Source organism: Microcebus murinus, chromosome 27 (assembly GCF_040939455.1).
Source record: "Microcebus murinus isolate Inina chromosome 27, M.murinus_Inina_mat1.0, whole genome shotgun sequence".
NCBI classification, from domain to species: Eukaryota; Metazoa; Chordata; class Mammalia; order Primates; family Cheirogaleidae; genus Microcebus; species Microcebus murinus.
The window spans coordinates 10,263,036-10,286,186 of record NC_134130.1 but is presented as its reverse complement, the minus strand read 5'-3'; the positions used below and the strand labels follow the sequence as shown (position 1 = coordinate 10,286,186).

Here is a 23,151-nt window from a genome sequence, read left to right as displayed (position 1 = left end):
TGAATCTATAGATAGATTTGGAGAGAGTTGATATTCTATAAATACTAGTCTTCTGATAGATTTGATAGATTTTGATAGACTTAAGGGTACAAGTGAGTGTGGGTTACACGGATGAATTGTATAGAAGAGATGTCTGGTTTTTTAGTGTTCCCATCCCCCAATAGTGCACATTGCACCTGATCAGTAGTTTTTCTTCCCTCACCCCGCTTGCATTCTCCCCCCTTCTAAGTCTCCAGTGCCCATTGTACCAGTCTGCATATGTCCATACCATGTGGCTTAGCTCCCACTTGTAAGTGAGAACATGAGGTATTTGGTTTTCCATTCCCGTGTTGAGAAGTAGCATTCTGAGAAGTAGTGACCCTAAGTGATAATTCTTTCTAATGGAGAAGAAAATATGGCAGTAGAGTTATTGAATAACAAAAACAATGTGAAAAAATTATTTCATATTGTTTTTTGTTTTGTTTTGGGGGTCTCGCTTTGTTGCCGAGGTTGGTGTCAAACTCCTGCCCTCAAGCAATCCTCCCTCTTTGGCCTCCCAAAGTGCTAGGATTCCAGGCATGAGCCACTGCACCCAGCAAAAATTATTTCTGACAATTACTTTTATATCTAAGTATGGAAATAACTGCTTTATTAATAACACAAAACAGACCTAGAGACCAGTGAAAAAAGAAAAGGCCCTGAATCTAGAGTCAGGAGGCTTAGACTTGAATTATGACCTGAATACTGAAAAATTTGTAGTCTAAGATAAATAAACCTTGACAAACATTCTCTTCTTTTTCATTTTTTATTCAACTAATATTTGATAAATGTTTACAACAGGCAAATGCTATGCTAAGTGCCATAAAATGGGAAGAATCCTACACATGATATCCTTAAGGAGTTATAATGCCAACTCAAATGAGAGTTATATGAAATATTCTGGTAAACTAAAACATGAATTTGATGTGCTTCCATTATTTTATTATAATTATGGCATGACGATGCCATTTGTAGGTGCTATTACTTTAATACAGAGCTCATGCCAAAAGAAGAAAGTGGCTCTGGAAGAAAATTCAAATAGATTATAGACAGAAAACCCTAAAAGTGACCACTCCATGGCACACCAAAACCTCTTCTCTTCTACCGTCTTGTAGGTTGTAAGATGTCAGTACCATCTAAATCCATAGACGTAGATGAAGACTGACTTTTCATTTTAAACCCTACAAAGGGAAAGAGTGGACTTGAAACTTACGAGTCTTTTCCTTTTAGATGAAGGAGGCAGTTTCATTAATTTCTATTAACAGGAGAACTTCCACTGAAAATTTTCCTATTAGAAATCTGGCAAACTCACAAATATGACAGATGGACTGAGAATTCAGAAGTATGCCAAAAGACTTTATGCCAAGGGATATAGTTTAAAAAAAAAAAAAACAGTTTATCTGGTTATAGATTGATATCATTGATATCCAAATTAAAATGTTTATGTATATTGGTCATTATATCTTATAAATTGCTTGAAAAATAATTGTTGGGTTTTTTGTATTTTTCTTTTCCTAGGTTTGATTCACATAAAGGTTTCTGGTGTCAGTTATTGGAAGAAGGTAAAACAAAATGCCTTGGAAAGAGCAAAGGAAGAAAATACCCTCCAATGGATTCTGATGTAAGTACAGAGCTTAAAAATACAAATTAAATAAGCAAAATGATAAAGAATGTCATAGCTACTTTCTTAGAAAACTAAAGTCAAAATTCAGCCTAAAGTCAAAATTAAAACTGACATTTTGATTTTAGTACATGTAGACTGCTTGTTTTGATTTTTCCAATGATATTACCTATCATGCAAGAATAAAGTAAAACAATAGAATTTGACATTTTGAATAAAAACAAAAGGTAACATCTCATTCCAAATAGGTGACAGACACAGACATTTTAGCATAAATGTTAACTGAAACCAAGACAGAAAATATATCAATTGGAAAGTAAAAACAGGACCAAAAGATTTCTATTTTGTTTCGTTGCCTAAGTCACTCTGTAGGAGAAAGTATGGCCTGGGTAATGACATTATTTACTAATATAATATGCTCAGCTCTGAACTGTTAATATGCTAATACAATTAAAGAATTAATATATTTCTCAAACATCTAACATACTAGAAGATAATTTAGGCTTTGGGGAATGGGGACATGCACACTCTGTGATATGTATCTAGCACTTCATGTTTATTCTGTTCAGAATAGTGACATGGCAATCACTTAATGCCATAGATTTCTCAGTTTGTATACCCTGTATTTTTACTTTAATGCTTATTTCACATATATTAAGATTTATTAATATTTTTATTTCATAATCCATCTAGCTAGTATATAGCTTGACTATAAGAATGTAGGTAGATTATGATTTATAATTTTTTTAGATCTCAAAAATATTATTTGGGATTTCCCCCCCCCACATGTTTAATACATTATGTTAACTAAGAAACCCAAGGTGGTCAGAGAATTCTAAGGTGAGCTGAACTTATTTGAATACTTTTAATTAACAAGACTTTCAGGGCAACTTTTTGTGACAGCTTGCTGGTGACAGGCCCTGTCCTCCATAGCCTGATACTCAGATTCTGTATAGAAGCTGTGGAAGAGGGCACTGTCATTTTGATAAATTACATTCTCAGAACTCCAGTTTTCATTGGTTGATCGTTAAAACATACCTTCAGAGCACTATGAAAACAATCCTAACACATTACAAGAAACTAAAGTGCAATTTCTATTGTATTTGAAGAAATTAATATAAAATATTTACATTTATGTCAAAGCTATTTCCCTATTTATTAAAGCTAAAATGTTTAAAAGACACTGAAGCATATCTTTCTCTCTTTTTTTGAAATTATGCTTTTATTTTTGTTTATTTCAGCATATTATAGGGGTAGAAATGTTTAGGGTACATATGTTGCCCTTCCTTCCCCCACCCCCCAAGTCAGAGCTTCAAGCATGTCCATCCCCCAGACGGTGCGCACCGCACTCATTATGTATGTATACCCATGTAATATACCCATCCCATCCTCCCCTTCCCATCTGCCCAACACCCGATAAATGTTATTCCTATATGTGCACTTAGGTGTTGATCAGTGAAACCAATTTGCTGGTGAGTACTTGTGGTGCTTATTTTTCCATTCTTGGGATACTTCACTTAGTAGAAAGGGTTCCAGCTCTATCAAGGAAAATACAAGAGGTAATATATCACTGTTGTTTCTTATAGCTGAATAGTACTCCATGCTATACATATACCGTATTTTATTAATCCACTCATGTATTGATGGACACTTGAGTTGTTTCCACATCTTTCCAATTGTGAATTGTGCTGCTATAAACATTCAAGTGCAGATGTCTTTTTTATAGAATGTCTTTTGTTCTTTTGGGTCGATGCTCAGTAATGGGATTGCTAGGTCAAATGGTAGGTCTACTTGTATCTCTTTTTAAGGTATCTACACATTGCTTTCCACAATGGTTGCACTTGTTTGCAGTCCCACCAGCAGTGTAGGAGTGTTCCTGTCTCTCCACATCCACGCCAACATTTATTGTTTGGGGACTTTTTGATAAAGGCCGTTCTCACTGGAGAAAAGTGATATCTCATTGTGGTTTTGATTTGCATTTCCCTGATGATTAGAGATGTTGAACATTTTTTCATGTTTGTTGGCCATTATTCTGTCTTCTTTTGAAAAATTTCTGTTCATGTCCTTTGCCCACTTTTTGATAGAGTTTTTTGATTTTTTTCTTTGCTGATTTTCCTAAGTTCTAAATAGATTCTTGTTATCAGCCCTTTATTGGGTATGCAGCATGTGACAATTTTCTCCCATTCTGTAGATTGTCTGTTTGCTTTCATGACAGTTTCTTTGGCTGTGCAGAAGCTTTTTAATTTGATCAGTTCCCTTTATTTATTTTTGCTATTGCTGTGATTGCCTTTGGAGTCTTCTTCATATATTCTTTGCCTAGGCCAATGTCTAGAAGAGTATTTCCAACGTTTTCCTCTAGAATTCTAATAGTTTCACACCTTAAGTTTAACTCTGTTACCCAGTGTGAATTGATTTTTGTGAAAGATGAAAGGTGTGGATCCTATTTCAGTTTTCTACATGTGGCTATCCAGTTTTTCCAGCACCATTTGTTGAATAAGGATTCTTTTCCCCAGTATATGTTTTTGTCTTCTTTGTCAATGATTAGATGACTATATGAGGATGGTTTTATATCTGGGTTCTCAGTTCTGTTCCACTGGTCAACATCCCTGTTCTTGTGCCAGTGCAAAGATGTTTTAATTACTATAACCCTATAGAATAGTTTGAAGTATGGTAAATTGATAACTCCCATTTCATTTTTTATTGCCTAGAATTTCTTTTGCTGTACAGGATCTTCTCTGGTTCCATACGAAGCATAAAATTATTTTCTCCATATTTGTGAAAAATAATGTTGGTATTTTAATAGGAATTGCATTGAATCTGCAGATCACTTTGGATAGTATAGACATTTTAACAATGTTGATTCTGCCAACCCATGAGCATGGTAGGGTTTTCCACCTGTTTACGTCCTCTGCTATTTCCTTCCTCAGTGTTTCTTAGGTCTCCCTGTAGAGGTCTTTTGCCTCCTTAAACATATTTGTAGGTACTTTATTTTCTTTGTTGCTATTGTGAAGGGTATTGAGTCTTTGATTTGGTTCTCGGTTTGACTGTTGTTGGCATATATAAATTCCTCGGATTTATGTGTATTGATTTTATATCCTGAGACTTTATTGAATTCATTTATCAATTCCAGGAGTCTCTTGGTTGAATCCTTGGGGTTTTCTAGATATAATATCAAATCATCAGCAAAGAGTAAGAGTTCGATCTCTTTCCCCATTTGGATGCCCTTAATTGCACTCTATTCTCTAATTGCTATAGCAAGGACTCCAGCACTATGTTGAATAGAAGTGGAGATAGTGGGCAACCTTGCCTGGTTCCAGTTCCAAGTGGAAAGGCTTTCAGTTTTTCCCCATTCAGTATGATGTTGGCTGTGGATTTGTCATATATGGCTTGTATCATTTTTAGGTAAGCCCCATCTATGCCTATTTTATTAAGAGTTCTTATCATAAAAGGGTGTTGAATTTTGTCAAATGCTTTTTCTGCATCTATTGAGAGGATCCTATGGTCTTTGTTTTTGCTTCTGTTTATATGATGAATTACATTTATAGATTTGCATATGTTGAACTATCCCCTGCATCTCTGGGATGAAGCCCACTTGATTGTGATGGATTATTTTCTTGATAAGCACCTGGATTCGGTTAGTGAGGATTTTGTTGAGAATTTTTGCATGTATATTCATAAGGGATATTGGTCTGTAGTTTTCTTTTTTGTTGCGTCCTTTCCTGGTTTAGGTAACAGGATTATGTTGGCTTCATAAAATATGTTGGGGAGGATTCCATCCTTCTCGATGCTGTGGAATAATTTCTGCAGGATAGGCAACAGTTCTTCTTTGTAGGTATGATAAAATTCAGGTGTGAAACCATCTGGTCCAGGACTTTTCTTTTTAGGGAGTTTTTTTATTGCTGTTTCAATTTCAGTACTTGATATTGGTCTGTTCAGGAATTCTATTTCTTTCTGATTGAGCCTAAGGAGGCTGTATGTTTCTAAAAATTTGTCCATTGCCTCCACATTTTCCAGTTTGTGCAATAAAGGTTTTTGTAGTATTCATGAATTATATTCTTTTATCTCCACGGCATCAGTTGTAATTTCTCCATTTTTCTTCCTGATGGAGCTTGTTAGAGATTTTTCTTTTCTGCTTTTCATTAGTCTAGCCAAAGGCATGTTGATTTTATTTTTTCAAAGAACCAACTTTTTGTTTTATTAATCTTCCATATAGTTTTCCTATTGCCAATTTCATTTAGTTCTGATTTGGTCTTATTAATTTCACTTCTTATGCTGGGTTTGGGGTCAGTCTGTTCTTTTTTTTTCCCAGCTCTTTGAGTTGATTCATTAGATTGTCTATTTGTGATCTTTCTGACTTTTGGATATAGGCATTTATGGAAATAAACTTTTCTCTCAGGAGTGCTTTACCTGTGTCCCACAGATTTTGATAATTTGTGTCTCCTTTGTCATTTAGTTCAAAGAATCTTTTGATTTCCATCTTGATTTCCTTGTTTATGAAGTAATCATTCAGCAGAAGGTTGTTTAGTTTCCATGACTTTGTATAGAAATGAAAGTTTCTGTTAGGGTTGATTTCTACTTTGTTCCACTGTGATCTGAGAAAATACATGGTATAATTTCAACTTTTTTAAATTTTTTGAGACATGCTTTGTGTCCTAGGATATGGTCAATGTCAGAGAATGTTTCATGAGCTGATGAGAAGAACATATATTTAGTGATTTTGGGGTAGAATGTCCTATAAATGTCAGTCAGGCCCATTTGTTCTAGAGTTATGTTTAAGTCCATTATTTCTTTGTTAATTTTCTGTTTGGAAGATCTGTCCTGTGCTGTCAGCAGGGTGTTATGGTGGCTATTATGGTGTTGCTGTTTACCAATTTGTTTAGATCAAGTAGAATTTCCTTTATGAATCTGGGTGCACCTAAGTTAGGTGCATACATATTTGGAATTGTTATGTCTTCTTGTTAAACTGTACCCTTCACCATTATATAGTGACCCTCTTTGTCTTTCATTACTTTTGTTAATTTAAAAACTACATTATCTGAAATCAAAACCACCACACTAGCCTTCTTTTGGCTTCTGTTTGCTTGAAATATTGATTTCCAACCCTTTACATTTAGTCTAAATGCATCCTTGCAAGTTAGATGTGTTTCCTGAAGCCAGCGGATACTTGGCTTGTATTTTTTTTTATCCATTTGGCGAGCCTATGTCTCTTGAGTGGGGAGTTCAAGCCATTCACATTTATTGAGAGAACTGATAGGTGGGGCAAATTTCTGTTCATCCTGTTGGGTTGAACTTTGTTGCTTTGTTTTCTCTCTTGAGCCATTGTGGTATCTGGCCTTTGATCTTTAGCTTTTACATTCATGAATGTTTACTGTGCTGATCTGTGTGTAACTGTTTTAAGTACTTCTTGGAGGGCTGGTCTTGGTGAATTCCCTCAGTCTTTGCTTATCTGAGAATGTATTTTTCCTTCATATATAAAACTTAATTTTGCAGGGTACAAGATTCTAGGCTGGGCATTATTCTATTTCAGAAGAGTGAGAATGGTGCCTCAGTCTCTTCTTGCTTGTAAGGTTTCAGCTGACAAGTCTGGTATTATTCAGATAGGCTTTACTTTGTATGTTACGTGTTTCTTTCACCTTACAGCTCATAGAAGGGCCTCTTTAGTGGATATTTTGGTCAGTCTGATGACTGCATGTCATGGTGTCTTCCTGTTAGCATTCAATCTCCTAGGGGTCCTTGGAGCTTCTTGTACCTGGATATCTAGATTTTTAGCAAGGCCTGAGAAATTTTCCTCTATTATATCTTCAAATAGCTTATCCAACCCTTGCGTGTTACCTTCTTTGCCTTCAGGAATGCTCATAACTTTCACATTAGGCTTCTTCAAATAATCCCACATTTCTTGTAGGCTTTGCTCTCTTATTTCTCTGCTCTATCTCTGTGACTGACTTATTTAATTGGAAGGTGTTATCTTCAATCTCTAAGATTCCTTCTTCTGTTTGATCTACCCTGTTCTTGAGGCTTTTTCTACTGTGTTTTGTAGTTCCCTGAATAGATTCTTCATTTCCAGGAGTTCAGTTTTATTTTTTTGTAATATTTCAATTTCTTTAGTGAATTTTTCTTCCACATGCTTACCACAAATTTTAATCTGGATATGGCATACTTCATACTGATTTAAGTCAAAGTCTATGAAACATACTTCAATAAACAAAATGAAATGTACATTTATCTCGTCCTCCCACTCAGAGCAGAGCATTTCTGTCAAGCTACTACCGAGATCACAACGTGGAACTCTCAAAGCTGCTGCACAAACTGGGGCAGCCTCTGCCATCCTGGCTGAGACAAGAGCTGCAGAAAGTGAGATAGCACTGAGAGAAAACTTCTGGAGACTTCAGCTGCCATGTAAAACGCACCTTTTCCAAAGCTTCCCGAAGCTACCAAAAGGCTGTTGAAAAATATACCTCTTCACATGAGAAAAAAGAACAAAGTTCCTTCCATGTGCTGGCATGTGGATGATTAGAAAAAAAGAAAAAGTATCTGTTATAAGCCTTGAGGCCTATGGTCTTTCTCTTAACCCATATCTGAGCCTGTGGTATTATTGTAGACTACTGTGCACTTATGTGGAAGTCAGTAGCAACCAACATAAATATCGAACACAAATGCAGAACTGTTCCATTTCACAGTAATATTTACACCTTTATGTATCAACTAAGATTGTGTCTCTGTAGATTTTTAGACTGCTGTTTGCCTGTACAATGTTTTCTTATTCTTTGATTCTATAAAGTCCTACAAAGCAAGAAGCAAAATAAACATCACATGTAGCATAAAATGTCAAAAGCATAACACTCATGAAAAATGCTTGCCAAAATTCAAATCCACTGAAGTGTTTAGAAATAACTGTAAATTATAATTTGTGCTAGATCAGGGAGGGAAAAGTTATTATGAGCTTTATCTGCATCAAAAAAAGTGCTATAGCAAAAAAAAAAAAAAGTGATTTTTCATATACATATTCTAGTGCATTTATATAAAAATTACTAACTCCTCCATCATAATGTAACTGTTATACTGAAATATATATTATAAAACTGTTGGATGGTAAATAGAAACACATTGAATATGCCAAAAGAATAAATAATAATGTAAAGTGTACTGACTAAATTCTCTAAAAGGGAGAAATTGTAGGGGTCTAAAGATACATCACTGAGAACTCTATGTCCACTTGCTGCAAATCTATTCTAGTAGTCCTCACTAGTTCTACAGAAATGCATGCAAAAACTCTAAAGTATGTATCATCTCCAGAAACAGATCGACTTCAATGTGAATAGCTTTTTTTTAATGTCCCCCAGAGCAAAATCTATTGAATGAAAACTAAGCACAGTTTCCCTAGATGATGTGTTTAGGCTATTTACATTTAAATTATTGAAAAACATTTTTCCTAGGTAGTTCAAAATAAAATTATGTAACATAGAGATTTATAACAAAAACAAATTAATATATGATTAATTTGTAATCCAATATTTACAGTGATACTTTTGATACAAGGCAGAGAAACACTAGCATATTTTTAAATATTTCACACATCACTCTGGTAGAAGATAACAAAACATATTTAAATGTACGGATGACCTACTAAAAGCAGAAAGTACAAAGATGAGCAAAGTATGGCTCTTGAAATATATTTACACTTAAATTTTAAGTGATATACATGACTGATAAAGTATTCAAGAAAGAAAATTAAAGAAGTCATACTTATTTTCCTGTTAACATTTACTTAATTTTCAAATGTACTCCATGGTATACATTTGAAAATTAAATTCCCTGCTATAATTGTAAGCTTTTATAAAATGTGATCACAGGTTTGATTAGAAAAACAAGATATGCAAGGAAAATCTCTAGCAAAAAGATTTTCATTGTCCTTACAATGTGTAAAACTAAACTATCAGCCGCTAATTAGAAAGCAAATTGTGAGATCCTCCCACTTATTATATAAAATCTTTAATGTACATTATAATTACTAAGTAAATATTCATTTAAAGTTTCATGTACCCAAAAGATACACTAATTTTTAAACAAACTATTAGCAGAAAGAATTGGAGAAAGAGCCAGTTTTTAAGACTCCTGTCTGCAAAAGCAAAATCAAAGTCATTTAGACAAACCTGGTAAACTCGGTCTGCATGCTTCCTGCTGCCTCTTTTGAAGCCACCCATGCTAAACACGCTAGGAAAATTATCATAGTCTTTCATCGCCACTAATTTAAGAAAACTGGGTAAAGAGGTCAAACAGTGACAATAGGCGCCAGCAGTTATACACAGTGTCATATTTTCATTTGGCAACATTTATGCTGATTTTAAAAAAGTAAAAACACATTCATGCTTTAATGGTGAGATGTACATTTGAACTTCTAAGCAAAGCTGCTAATGGCATAATTTTGTCTAGGTGAATTGACTGAACAGCTCACGCTTTAAAATAAATGTCGAAAACATACTTGATGTTTGTATAAATAGAGAAAAAAAGGAAGAGAGAATACCAAACTATTCATTCACAAGTACAAGCTTAGAGCAGCAAATCTGAAAGGATTTTTGACCACTCAACGTGTCTTGAAGGTAGCATCACATTCTAGATGACACACCTACTTTCCACGTTACATCCTCCAGCCGGTGATTATACTATTCTGCAAGTAACGTAAATACACATGAAAAAAGAATGAGCGGTAATGTGATTGAAAACTAGCTTTGTATAGAATTCCCTTTTTCATTGCTTAAAATATGAAACTTCCTCAGGAAGAAATGAAATGGTTATTTCAATGTTTATAGCTATAATATTCTTGTCATTCACATTGAATGAAAATTACTGGAAACATTTTTTCTCTGAGTTTTTTAAAATAAAAAACCTGGATATAATTCTAATAGTAGCATGGTACCTCATATGGACAACAATAAACTCTGATAAGAAAATGAAGAGTTTGAGACTGATGATTTTGGGTAATAAGTAGGTATTTGGTTGTTTTGCCTGGGCGTGAGTGGGAGGAGGTTATAGAACAGAGATACCACTAACAGAATTCAAAGTGGAGAGATGGATAGGAAGCTTCCAAGTGGGAAATTAGTAAGTTTTATGTGGTAAGTTTTACACACACACATATGTAATGAGAGAGAGAAAGTAACCATTCACAGATCCTCCTCCTAAATTTAGATTTTGCTTGTAGTTTTTTTTTAGTTCTAATAGATGTAAGCGCCTAGGTCACCACAGGATCCCAGAATGAGAGCATAAGAGAACCACACGATTTTACTTAAAAGACTCAAGAACTCGTACTCTGTTCTGTCCCACACAGATGGACCCCTTTCTTTCTTTAGCATTTTAAAAGTTATTAGTCCCTCCTTTATAAAAATCTAGCAAAACAAACAACCTCTGCAAAAAAAGGGGGGGCAAATGTTCTTGTCTCTATTCCAACCCCTTTCTTTTCTAGACATGAGATTTTCTTGCTTTGCAGCCGCCCCACCCTGTCGGGGTGCACCAGCTGAACTCCCCACAGCCTTGCCTCCCGACACAACTCCTGACTGAGCTGGGACCTCTCGTCTCACCTTCTGCCTTCAGACTGGGATTTATACCACTGGCTCTCCTGGTTCTCAGGCCTTCAGTCTCAGAATGAATTATAACCCACCAGTGACTCCACCTAGTCCCCAATTTGTAGACGGCAGACCATGGGACTCCCCAGCCTCTATGAGCATGGAGGCAAGTCCCACATAATAAATCACATAGATGTCTCCTATAGACTTTGTTTCTTTAATGAACCCTGACTAAACCACATGGTGTGACACTGCTTCCATCCCCAAGAAAATCTAGAGTCCACTTTGAGTAAACCTCTCTCCTATGGCCAAGGGTCCCTAACAGAATTTGGGGGCCACTTCCCCACACCCAGTGCTACTACTAGTTCCCCAGTGCCATTTTTTGTCCCTAACTTCTTGTCCATAAAAGTTCTCTATATATTCAGTGCTCCTAACAGATGTTATAAACTAAAATTTATTCACTTAGTGTATTAAATTTAACATTCCTGTGTACCTTCTTCTATTAATCCTGAAACTATGCTAATCTTTGCGTTTCTATCACTTATCAGTCTCTTCCCAAAAAGTTGTAAATACAAAAACTAATAAATCACTAAAATTAGAACTAGCAGCATGCTCATTATCTCCTTTGGAGCATTTCTTAGAGAAAGAGAAATTATGAACAGTGTGAATAAGAAAAGACATTCACTTGCTACATTCAAGTCAAATACCTCATGTACCACACTGGAGTTCTCCAGATAAACAGAACCAGGAGATATACATATGTGCATACGTGCGTGTGTGTGTGTCTGTGGGTGTATGTACACATACACACTCATTATAAGGTGTTGAATCACGTGATTTCAGAAGCTGAGAAGGCCCACGGCAATCTGGTATCTGCAAGCTGGAGACCCAGGAAAGCCAGTGGTGCAGTTCCAAGACCTGAGAGCCAGAGAGCCAATGGGACAGAGTCTGGGGTGGTCCCAGTCTGGAGGCCTGAGAACCAGAAGCACCGAGGACGGGAGCTCCACGTTCCAGCCCATGCAGCCAGGCGGAGTCAATTCAACCTCTTCCCCTTTTTTGTTGTACTCTGGCCCTTGATGGGTTGGATGGTGCCCACCAGCACTGGGGAAGGCATCTGCTTTTCTCAGACTACCAATTCATATGTGATTTCATCAAGAAACACTCCCACAGTCACACCCAGAAATACTGCTCAACCAGCTATCTGGGCACCCTGAGGCCCAGTCAAAGTTGACACATAAAATTAGCCATCACACTTACTTATCAATCCCTTTCAAGGAATTCAAAGCAAATTTTACAGACTAAATACTCCCACCATAAAGTCTCCCAGATACTGTTAGAAAGTATGTATTTGCCCAAACTTTCCCATACAGAAAACCGAATTAAGCGGAATGAAAATATGAGCTATTTCCACAGCACACTGCACCTGTGACAAATCTTACATAAAGCTGTCTTCATCGAGCGGCTTCTTGGTTATGAGGGAATAAATGAAGTGTAAGAAACGCCTGCTGTCCACATTTCTGACTACAAAGTGCTCTATTTCAAATCAATAGCTGAAATGGAAACCAACCTTGCTCTTAAATATTACACATAATTTATGCAGTTGGACCAGAGGAGTCTTCTTTTCTCTATTTGGTACATAATATTCTGAATCTCAATTTTTTTCAGTTTTAACCACTTTTAACAGAAAGGCCACCTTAAAATGCAACATAACTCCTAGTGCTTTAGTGCATCGTTTCAGAACTTAATGCATGCCCTTCAAAGCAAACAAACTTTTAAAAGCCCACAAAACACACTATCAAAAATAAAATATACTTAACATAGAAATCGACAAATTTATAAAACTATAATTTTAAAAACAATAAAAAGCTATGAAAATATAACATTAATAACTTCTGCCTCCCACCTATGATCGACCTGATAAAACCATATTGTTTACATCCCCAATTAATTACAGGGATGTCCTCGGTAAAATTAGAATAGCAAAAAGGGTAGATTGGACTATAGTCCAACCTCTGTTCTTAACTAACACTAGGCAGGTGACTTTCGTGGCCTCCACTTTCTCTTCTGTCAGTGGAAGTCAAATGTGATCATGGGTAAAGAGAGGGTCCCACTTTTCCTGTCGGCTGATTGTGGAGTAACAGCAGTTATTACGACGTTTGTCTCTCACCTACTCTGCCACAGGGAGGAGCCATGAATTTCATTGGGATCTACCTATAAAAAAGTACTCCCCCCCCCAAGTCTGTTCTTGGCCTGTGTTAAGTTTAGCAGAAAGGGACATTTAAGTACATTATATAAATCTGCAAACATAACCAAAAGAGCTAAAAGCAAAAATAAAAACATACATATGTGCCCTAAAATGAGGAAGATGAGCAAGAGTATAAGTGGGGAATAATGTAAATGAGTTAATGTCTCATCCTCCAGGTGGGCAGCCAACAGACACTGCTTAAAGTGGACAAACCAAGAAATCAAGGTAAAAGGGTAACTGGAATGATGGAGGTAAGCAGGACTTAGAAATGGTAAAAGTGAGCAACCTTTGATAAGTGGGACTAGAGTGTGGGACCAGGGAAATATATTTGAATTTTTACATGTACTACTGTATATTTATAACAATTTATCATTTAAAAATATAAGTCTGTGAATATTAGAACCAACAGTGTCCAGTAGGAGGGGCACGGAAGCAAGGGATCTAAGCAGCAGCTGACGTTGGCACCAGATGTTGATGTTATCCAAGATTAACTGACAGATAAGAGTCCAAGCACTGTAGTATAGTATTTATAAAAGCATAGTCTGTGGACCCCTGGCAGACCTGAGTCCCCTTCAGGGAGTCTGCAAGGTCAAAACTATTTTCATTTTCATCATAAAACTATTTCATTATACGCCTTTATCACCGTGCAGGTTTTCCAGGGTGCCATAGCACTAATCCTGGTGCTTCCACATGGCTCAAGCCGGTGTGATCAAGCTGTAGTAAGAGTCCTTGTGTTCATTATCACACGCTCCATGTTTTTAAAAAGTCAGGGTCATACAAGAACGTCTTTGACCAGGCTGTAAAAAGTGTACTATTACATTTGGACCCTTGGGTGTATATCTTTTTAATAATCTGACCAGATATGAAGTACGCGTCCAGGGCATCTGCTACACGGTGAAGTAGACGGTTGTCTTCGTGAAAAGCACTTGAGCAGCTGTTTATGAAGCGAGTTGAACCAGCTACTTTATTCGTGGAACATCATGTTTACTTGGAAGAATGACTGACAAAGAACTATGGTTATACAGACTTGAGCAACTGGCAAACATTTTCTTGAAAATGAACAAAGTGAGCCTGTCACTTCAAAGAAAACAATTGACAGTATTTTGTTGCCAACGATAAAATTTGAGCTTTCAAGTGAAAATTAGAATTTTGTAACTTGTATCAGCTACCTTAAGCTTGACAGCATACCCATATTTAAAGGCCTTTCTCATGACATTGGTGGTAATATTAACAAATGTTATTTTCTAATATTATCAAATGAAATGTGTCAACATTTTAGAGATCTATAGAACTCATTTTCAAAATAACCAAGGCAACCACAAATCATTATACATGGTTCCATCATTATAATGGTAGAAGATCCATTCTTAGGGCAAGATAAACCAGTAGATTTGAACACAGCAGAGTATAAAAAGTTCAATTATTTGGTTTGAGATTCTACATTGCAAATATCCTATTAAAAATAGGGGAATGGGGGGGGAGGGAAATGAAGCAAGATGGCTTAATAGAAACCTCCAGCAATCATCCCTCTGCATGAACACAAAGTTCAATAACTATCCAAGCAAGGCAAGAAGAATTAAAAATCAGGTGAGCAATGGGGTTTTAACATTGTATCAGGGAACAAGGCACTGAAGAGGGCAGGAAAGACAATTTTGCACGCATATGCCACCCTTCCCCACCCCCAGCAGTGTCCTGTCGGTGTGCCAAGTACAGAGAGACGCTGTGTGCCCAGGGGAGGGAGAGAGAAGAGCTTGCGGGGCTTTGCATTGAAACTCAGGGCCGCCCTGGCACAGGGGAACACAGCACAGGGCAGAGTTCTGGTGGTGCCCATAGAGGAAGCATCTAGACCTGCCCAGCCAGAGGGAAATCCTGTGCCCTGAAACCCGAGTTCTGGCTGGCCCCACCAACACTGACAAAAAGCAGCCGGGGCCTGGACTAAATGCGCAAGGCAGTAGGCCACAAAGGTTGCAGCCCCTGGGCAACTCTTGCAGCTGTGCTGGCTCTGAGACAGTGGACTGGGGTGCACATGACCCACTGAGACACCAGCAGCTGGGGCCAAGCCAGAGCCTGTGTCGCCCCTCCCCCAACTCCAGGCAGCTCAGGGAGAGTCTTCCTCCACTTGGGGAAGGAAAGGGAAGAGTTTAGAGGACTTTGTTTTGCAACTGGGTACCAGCTCAGCCACAGTAAAATAAAGTACCAAGCAGATTCCTGAAGTCCCTGAGTCCAGGCCCTGGTTCCTGAACTACATTTCTAGACCCAGCCTGGGCTAGAAGGAAACATGCTGCTCTAAAGGGAAGGACCGAGTCCTGGCAGAATTCACTACACACTGACAATTTTTTTTTTCTTTTTTTGGCATTCAGAACAGCTAGAGCTTTACTAGCCATTTAGTAAACACTTCTTGGCTGAAGAGTTTTCCATGTTCTCCACCCTTGGGCTTTGTACAAACATGAGAGGCATCCAGGCCACAGTCACCACTGGCTTTGAGTGAGACGAGGCTAGCTTCAGGTGCAACCTGGCACTGGTGGCCACAAGGGAATGCGCACATCATTCCTTCCCCAACTCCAGCAGCCCAGCACAGAGAGCGAGAGACTTTGCATGGTAATCCAGGGAATTCTGTATCTTACCAAGTCCACCAATGTGGCACCACCAGGACTCTGCAAGAGTCACAGCATTAGTGGGCTTGGGGCACCCCAGTGCTGATATGGCTGCAGTGACTAAAGACTTAGATCACCACACTCAATTCTCTTTGGATATCTGGAAAGCCTTCTCAAGAAGGACAGATTCAAACGAGCCTAGACTAAGAAGATTAAAATAAATGCCTAACTCTTCAATGCCCAGACATCAACATCAAGGAAGACGTGCCCTCACCAAATGAACTAAATAAGGTACCAGTGACCAATCCTGGAGTGATGGAGATAGGTGACCTTTCAGACAAAGAATTCAAAACAGCTGTCCTAAAGAAGCTCAGTGAACTTGAAGACGACACAGAGAAAGAATTCAGAAGCCTATCAGAGAAGTTCAACAAAGAGAGTGAAATTTTAAAAATCAAGCAGAAATTCTGGAGCTTAAGAATTCAATCGACAAACTGAGAAATGCATCAGAGTCTCTCAATGGTAGAACTGACCAAGCAGAAGAAAGAATTAGTGAGCGTGAAGACAAACTATTTGAAGATAAACATTCAGAAAAAGAAAAAGAAAAAAGAATAAATAACAGTGAAGGATGCCTACAAGATCTAGAAAATAGACTAAAAATGGGAAATCTAAGAGTTATTGACCTTACAGATGAGGTAAAGAAAGAGATTGGGGTAGAAATTTTATTCAAAGAAATAATCATGGAGAACTTTCCAAACCTAGAGAATATATCAATATTCAGGTACAAGAGGGTTATAGAACATCAAGCAGATTTAACTCAAACAAGATAACCTCAACAGTAAACAATCTGAAAAAGAAAACAAGAAAGGAATCCCATTTACAATAGCTACAAATAAAATACCTAGGAATCAACTTAACCAAAGAAGTAAAATTTCTATAAGGAAAACTATAAAACATTGATAAAAGTAATTGAAGAGGAAACAAAAAAATGGAAAGATAGTGCACGCTCATGGACTAGAAGAATCAATGTTGTTAAAATGTCCATACTACCCAAAGCAACCTACAGATTCAGCAAAATCTCCATCAAGATACCAATGACATTCTTTACAGGAATAGAAAAAATAATCCCAAAATTGATATGGAACCACAAAAGACCCAAAATGGCCATCCTGAGCAAAAAGAATAGGAGGAATCATGTTACCTGATTTCACATTATACGACAGAGCTGTGGTAACCAAAACAGCATCGTTATGGCATGAAAACAGAGACACAGACCAATGGAACAGAATAGAGAACCCAGAAATAAATCCACACATTCACGGTGTACTTATCTTGTTTTTTTGCCTCTTTGATCAGGTCTTTATTCAAAATAAGCTGTCCAAAATGATTTGACCTTTATGGAATAAACAAATTTAAGAGTTTATGCAGTAGGCTTCTTTTCTTCTGTGGCAGGTTTATTTTCAGCTGGCTTCTGTTCAGCTGCAGGTTTCTCGGTACAGGCAGCCTTTTTTCCCACCAAAGGCTGCTTCTGCTTCTTAACACCAACAAGCTTTTGTCCTTTCTTCACTACTACAGGCTTTTTGCCTGCAACCCCCTTCTCATCTGATATGGCCCATACTGCTGCAACTGCCTTATCCACCCGAAGTTTGTGATTCCTGGCCTGGCGAAGAATGGTATTCCAGCGCATGGTCTTTGCATATGGGTTCAGCTTCAACATGATTCTCAGGTTTTTCAGTGGATTCTTCTTCGGGACCCTACGATGAATCTTCTTGCGTGGTGCTCGAAGAGCTCTCTGGATCTCTGGGCTTTTCAAGATTCTGCTAAGGTCTGTGTTGATCATCTTGTGCGTGGGAAGGTTGTAGTTGCTCTTGAGGGAAGCAGCTTTACACCAGGTGCCATATAATTCATCTAACTTCCGGAAGGCACTTTCAGTCCAAATGCAGAAACGTCCCACATGTCCACCAGGAGCAAGTTGCAAAATGTTCAGCTTGCGTACGTTAAGCAGAGTAATTCCAGGGATATTCCTGAAAGCCTTGATGATACCATCGTCCTCGCTGTAAATGATGCAGGGTCCCCTGCGCTGGGTACGACGATGGCTTCTCATTTTGCCCTTCCCAGCCTTCATTCGCTGAGAGGCATATAGACCTTTTTGATATCATTCCAGGCCTCAAGTTTCTTAAGAAGTAAAACAGCCTCTTTGATCTTCTTGTAGCCTTCAACTTTATCTTCGACCACCAAAGGAAGTTCAGGAACTTCCTCAATACGATGACCTTTAGACATGACCAGTGCTGGTAAGGCCGGAGCAGCCCAGGGAAGAGCAGGTGGCATACCGCTTTTGGGTGGTGTTCACTCTACGGTGCCAGCGACGCCAAGTCTTGGTTGGTGCAAACATGCGGCTCCCACGACACATATTTCCAAAAGCACCCTGGCCAGAACGGTGAGTCCCACCACCTCGAATTCTGGGAATTCTAGCCATGGCCCTGCCAGTACCTCAAGACTCAGCATTGGTCTGATGACCTGCTAATTCACTGACAGCATAGGGCTGCCTGTTGTTTTTGCGCAAGTTGGTGTGAACGAGGTTCACAATATCTGGTTGAATGGGAGCCTTGAAGACTGCAGGCAAAGTGACATTTTTGCCAATGACTCCCCCTTTTCGGAGTACACCGATATCAGTGGGCAAGCACAAGCCATGGCAGGGAGAGGAGAAGGCCACACTCCTCTCCACCCGGCGGCTACTACAGGAAAAGTGCATTTATCTTTTGATGAAGTTGCCAAGAGCATACAGTGCAGAAAAGATAGTCTCTTTAATAAGTGGTGCTGGGAAAGCTGAAGAATGAAACTAGACTCTTATCGCTGGCCATATACAAAAATCAAATCAAAATGGATTAAAGACTTAAATCAAACACATGAAACTATGAAACTACTAAAAGAAAACATTGGGCAAATGCTTTAAGACACTGGTCTGGGCAAGAACTTCTATCCCCAACGCACTGGCAACCAAAGCAAAACTGGACAAATGAGATCACATTAGGCTCAAAAGCTTCCGCACAGCAAAGGAAACAATCAACAAAGTGAAGAGACGACCCACAGAACGGGAGAAAGTATTTGCAAACTACCCATTTGACAAGGGATTAACAACTGGAATATATAAACAGCTCTACCAACTTAATAGGAAAAAATCAAATTATCTGATTAAAAAAATGGGCAAAAGATCTGAATAGACATTTCTCAAAGGAAGACATACAAATGGCCAACAAGTCTATGAAAGCAGGCTCAGCATGTTTGAGCTTGTTAGCAGAGAAATGCAAATCCAAACTACAATGAGGTATCATCTCACCCCAGGTAAAATGGCTTTTATCAGAAAGACAGGCAATAACAAATGCTGGTGAGGAGGTGGAGAAAGGGGAACCCTTGTACGCTGTTGGTAGGAATGTAAATCAGTGCAACCACGGTGGAGAACAGTATGGAGGTTCCTCAAAAAACTGAAAACAGAACTGTCATATGACCCAGCAATCCCACTGCTGGGTATATATCTGTATATCGAAAAGATACCTGCACTCCATGTTTATTGCAGCCCTGTTCACAATAGCCAAGATTTGGAAACAACATAAGCACCCATCAACAGACGCATGCATAAAGAAATTATGGTACTTATACACAATGGAATATTATATACCCACAAAAAAAAACAGTGAAATCCTGCCATTTGCAGCAATAGGGAAGGAACTGGAGATCACCATGTTAAGTGAAACAAGCCAAGCACAGAAAGACAAATCTCACATGTTTTCACTCATATGAGGGAGTTAAATAAAAACAATTGATCTCATGGAGACAGAGAGTAGAATGATGGTCACCAGAGGCTGGGAAAGGTAGCAGGGAGGAGGGGCTAATGGGTACAAAATTATAGTTAGATAGTATTAATAATATGTGATAGCACAACAAAGTGACTATAATCACAATAAGTTTGGGTATACTTTAACCAAAGGAGTGCAACTAGAATGTTCCTAACACAAAGAAATGATAAATGCCCTAGGTGATGGATTCCTCATCACCCTGATCTGATTAACTCACCTTGTTTGCCCACATCAAAACATCACCTGTACCCTATAAATATATGTAAGTATTAGGTGCCCATAATACTTAAAAATAATAAAATTTAAAAACATTTAAAAGAAAGCATATATTAATAGTAGTCCTGTCAATTCTTTGAGGTTATCAAATAGAAATTAATCAACATAGTCCTTACCGTATCATAAAGAATATAAACCTCTAACACTGAGACTCAGGACAGTGAAGATCTAGTTCAGGTATAAATACTGGCTAATAGGGATAAGTTCCAAACGTTTCCATAAAATTTTCTCTGTGAAATGATTTCCATTATAAAATTTGAAATATAGTCCCACATGTGGGGGGGGGGCACAGAGGGTGACTCAATTTAAAACACTTGACAAAGACAGAGGTAAGATGAGTCCTGGATCAAAAAACATTTGTCAATTTTGCTTTAATATTCTCCCCTTCATTCATTTTGTCGTTTTAATTTTATACATGATAATTTCTCAGAATTCTTTTTCACTTTTATCATCCCAGTCTTCTCATTCAACAAACTTTTAATCAGGCAAGTACCATATACAAAGTAAAACCATAGGTAAGACAAATATGACTACATCCTTGCCCTCTGGTAGATTGGGCAGAATTATTTCATTTCTCCAAAAGAATCACTGTCTTCTTTGATATACTCCACATTTACAATGCATTAACCTAAATACTTCAGACACTAGGAAATGAATTAAATCTCTACTTGATTAATTTGTTAAAAACCTATACATCAAGCTCACATATAAAAAGGTACGGTGTATTTCAGTTGTATTCTTAGAATATGCATCTAAATTGAGAAAGTTGTTCCTTGCTAGCATACCCTAAGGTTTTCAATGTTCACTATAGATGTTTATTATATTAAACTGGATTCCAAACTGGTAGAACCATTAGATATGCTTACATTTTCATGTTATTATCCACATATACATTAATACATTCAGACACAATAATAAACGAATCCATTTAATTCAAAACTTTCTAGGGATTTAAACACATACTTAAATAATAGGATTACAGAGCCATCTAGTGGCCTCAAAAAATTGATGCTTCATGAAATTTTGTTCCACAGTTTTACATAAACATAAGCTTATTTTCCCACTAATACAGATATTTATAATCCTTGTCGATAGTGGGTCAAAGGAATTTTGGAGCTCAGGTACTAGAGTAAATGTTGGACATTATGAAACACCTATAGTCTTTATTACAGAGACAAAAAAGTAAAGAAAAACAAGAGAATTTTAGTTAAGTGTTCATTAAATTTTCAAATTATTTTAATATATATGGTAGGAAAAATTAGACATTTTACAAATATTAGTTCACAAATACTCCAAAACAGTAATATGCCATATTAAATGCTAAATAGACAATAATCTTCTTTTGCATAAAGGCATGTAAACAACAAAAAAAAGTCTCATTAGTAAATGATTAAACTGAGGAGCAAAAGCCATCTGAGGGAGGGAGGGAGGGAGGGAGGGAGGGAGGGTGGCTCAAACTTTTGGATGTTAAATATTTAATGAAATGTTAAGTGCAGAATCTCACGGACATGTGAGCTTCTACAACCAAGTCAGGTATTCACTCTTAAAGTGCTGGGGGCCACTTAGAGATCATGGAGCACTTGGGCAAAGCCAAAGTTTTTCAGTCTAAACCATAAAAGTGTCAGCATGCTGCTTGCTAAACTTCTCAATAAATATATACCATGTTTCCCCAAAAATAAGACAGGGTCTTATATTTATTTTTCCTCAAGACGACACCCTAGGGCTTATTTTCAGGGGATGTGTTATCTTCCCCTTAAAGTCTCAGCTTGCAGCATGCACAGGATGGCCGGGACCTGACATGGGGAGCCCACCTTGTTGGTGGGGCTGCCCGCACCTTTCCGGTCACCTCTGGGATAGTAGCTGTCACCATGGGGCAGATGAGAAGGGCTGCTCATCTTCTTTACTGCTCCATGACAAAATGCATGGGTTGTGCAGATGCGCTGCGTAGCCACACCCTTCACTAGGTCTTATTTTCTGGGTAGGGCTTATATTGTGCAAACGCTTAGAAATCCTGCTAGGGCTTATTTTATGGGTAGGTCTTACTTTGGGGAAAACATGGTACTTACCACATTTTTTATGTCCCTCACTCTTCTCAGGTATTATGATCACTCCTTGTCTAGCTTAAATTTTGTGACAAATCCATGTAACCATTCCCCTGCCTGCATTCCTTTTCCCTTCTCAACAAACCCCAATTTAGTTCACTCCAACTTTCTGTCAGCTCCACACCTGCACCTATGCAGCTGAGCTCAACGTGGACAAAATATACAACCATGCTAAAGATCTGAACTTAAATTCATTACAAGAATTCAAGCAAACTATGTGACCCAGGACCCCTACTATTTTTCCAAGTCCATTGATGCTATCTCCTGATTATACCTTTTCCTCTCCCTTCAAATTTCCAACACTCCCCCATTCTCACTCTGTTGAAGGCCTTGCTTTCTATTACCCTAAAAAAAAAAAAATTAGAGAATATTCCAAGTTCACACCACCACATTCACACATTCATTCACCGGTAAGTACCTGTACCCATATACTCCTGCTCTATAGATGAGCCACCTAAACTATTAATATACAATAACTTTGAAATGTGCAAATTATGCTCGAATATTTTTGTAGGAGTTCATTCTTTTTTCTTAATTTTTAAATTTCCTTACCTATGAAATAAATGCCATAATAGGTGATTTTTAGCAGAATATGATGAAATTCTTTTTTTTTTTTTTTTTTGAGACAGAGTCTCACTTTGTTGCCCAGGCTAGAGTGAGTGCTGTGGCATCAGCCTAGCTCACAGCAACCTCAAACTCCTAGGCTCAAGCAATCCTGCTGCCTCAGCCTCCCAAGTAGCTGGGACTACAGGCATGCGCCACCATACCCAGCTAATTTTTTGTATATATATTTTTTTTTAGTTGGTCAATTAATTTCTATTTTTAGTAGAGATGGGATCTCGCTCAGGCTGGTTTCGAACTCCTGACCTCAAGCAATCCGCCCGCCT

At 37.8% G+C, this 23,151-nt stretch overlaps 1 protein-coding gene and 1 pseudogene across 2 annotated transcripts in view; one reads left to right on the top strand and one right to left on the bottom strand.

Moving 5' to 3' along the window:
* The window catches only part of LOC105883318 (N-deacetylase and N-sulfotransferase 3), a 161,453-nt gene extending 150,414 nt beyond the window's left edge, over nt 1-11,039 (top strand). The window contains exons 12-13 of one of the 2 annotated variants that reach the window (XM_075998354.1): nt 1,537-1,639; nt 7,880-11,039. In XM_075998354.1, coding sequence (XP_075854469.1) covers nt 1,537-1,639; nt 7,880-7,999 — 223 coding nt within the window. In that variant the 3' untranslated portion in view covers nt 8,000-11,039. The remainder of the gene's footprint in view (nt 1-1,536; nt 1,640-7,879) is intronic. The other variant, XM_075998353.1, reaches the window with a different exon arrangement.
* Nucleotides 11,040-11,664: 625 nt separating this feature from the next.
* On the bottom strand, nt 11,665-18,738 carry LOC142864868 (large ribosomal subunit protein uL4 pseudogene; annotated as a pseudogene).
* Between the last annotated feature and the right edge of the window lie 4,413 nt (nt 18,739-23,151).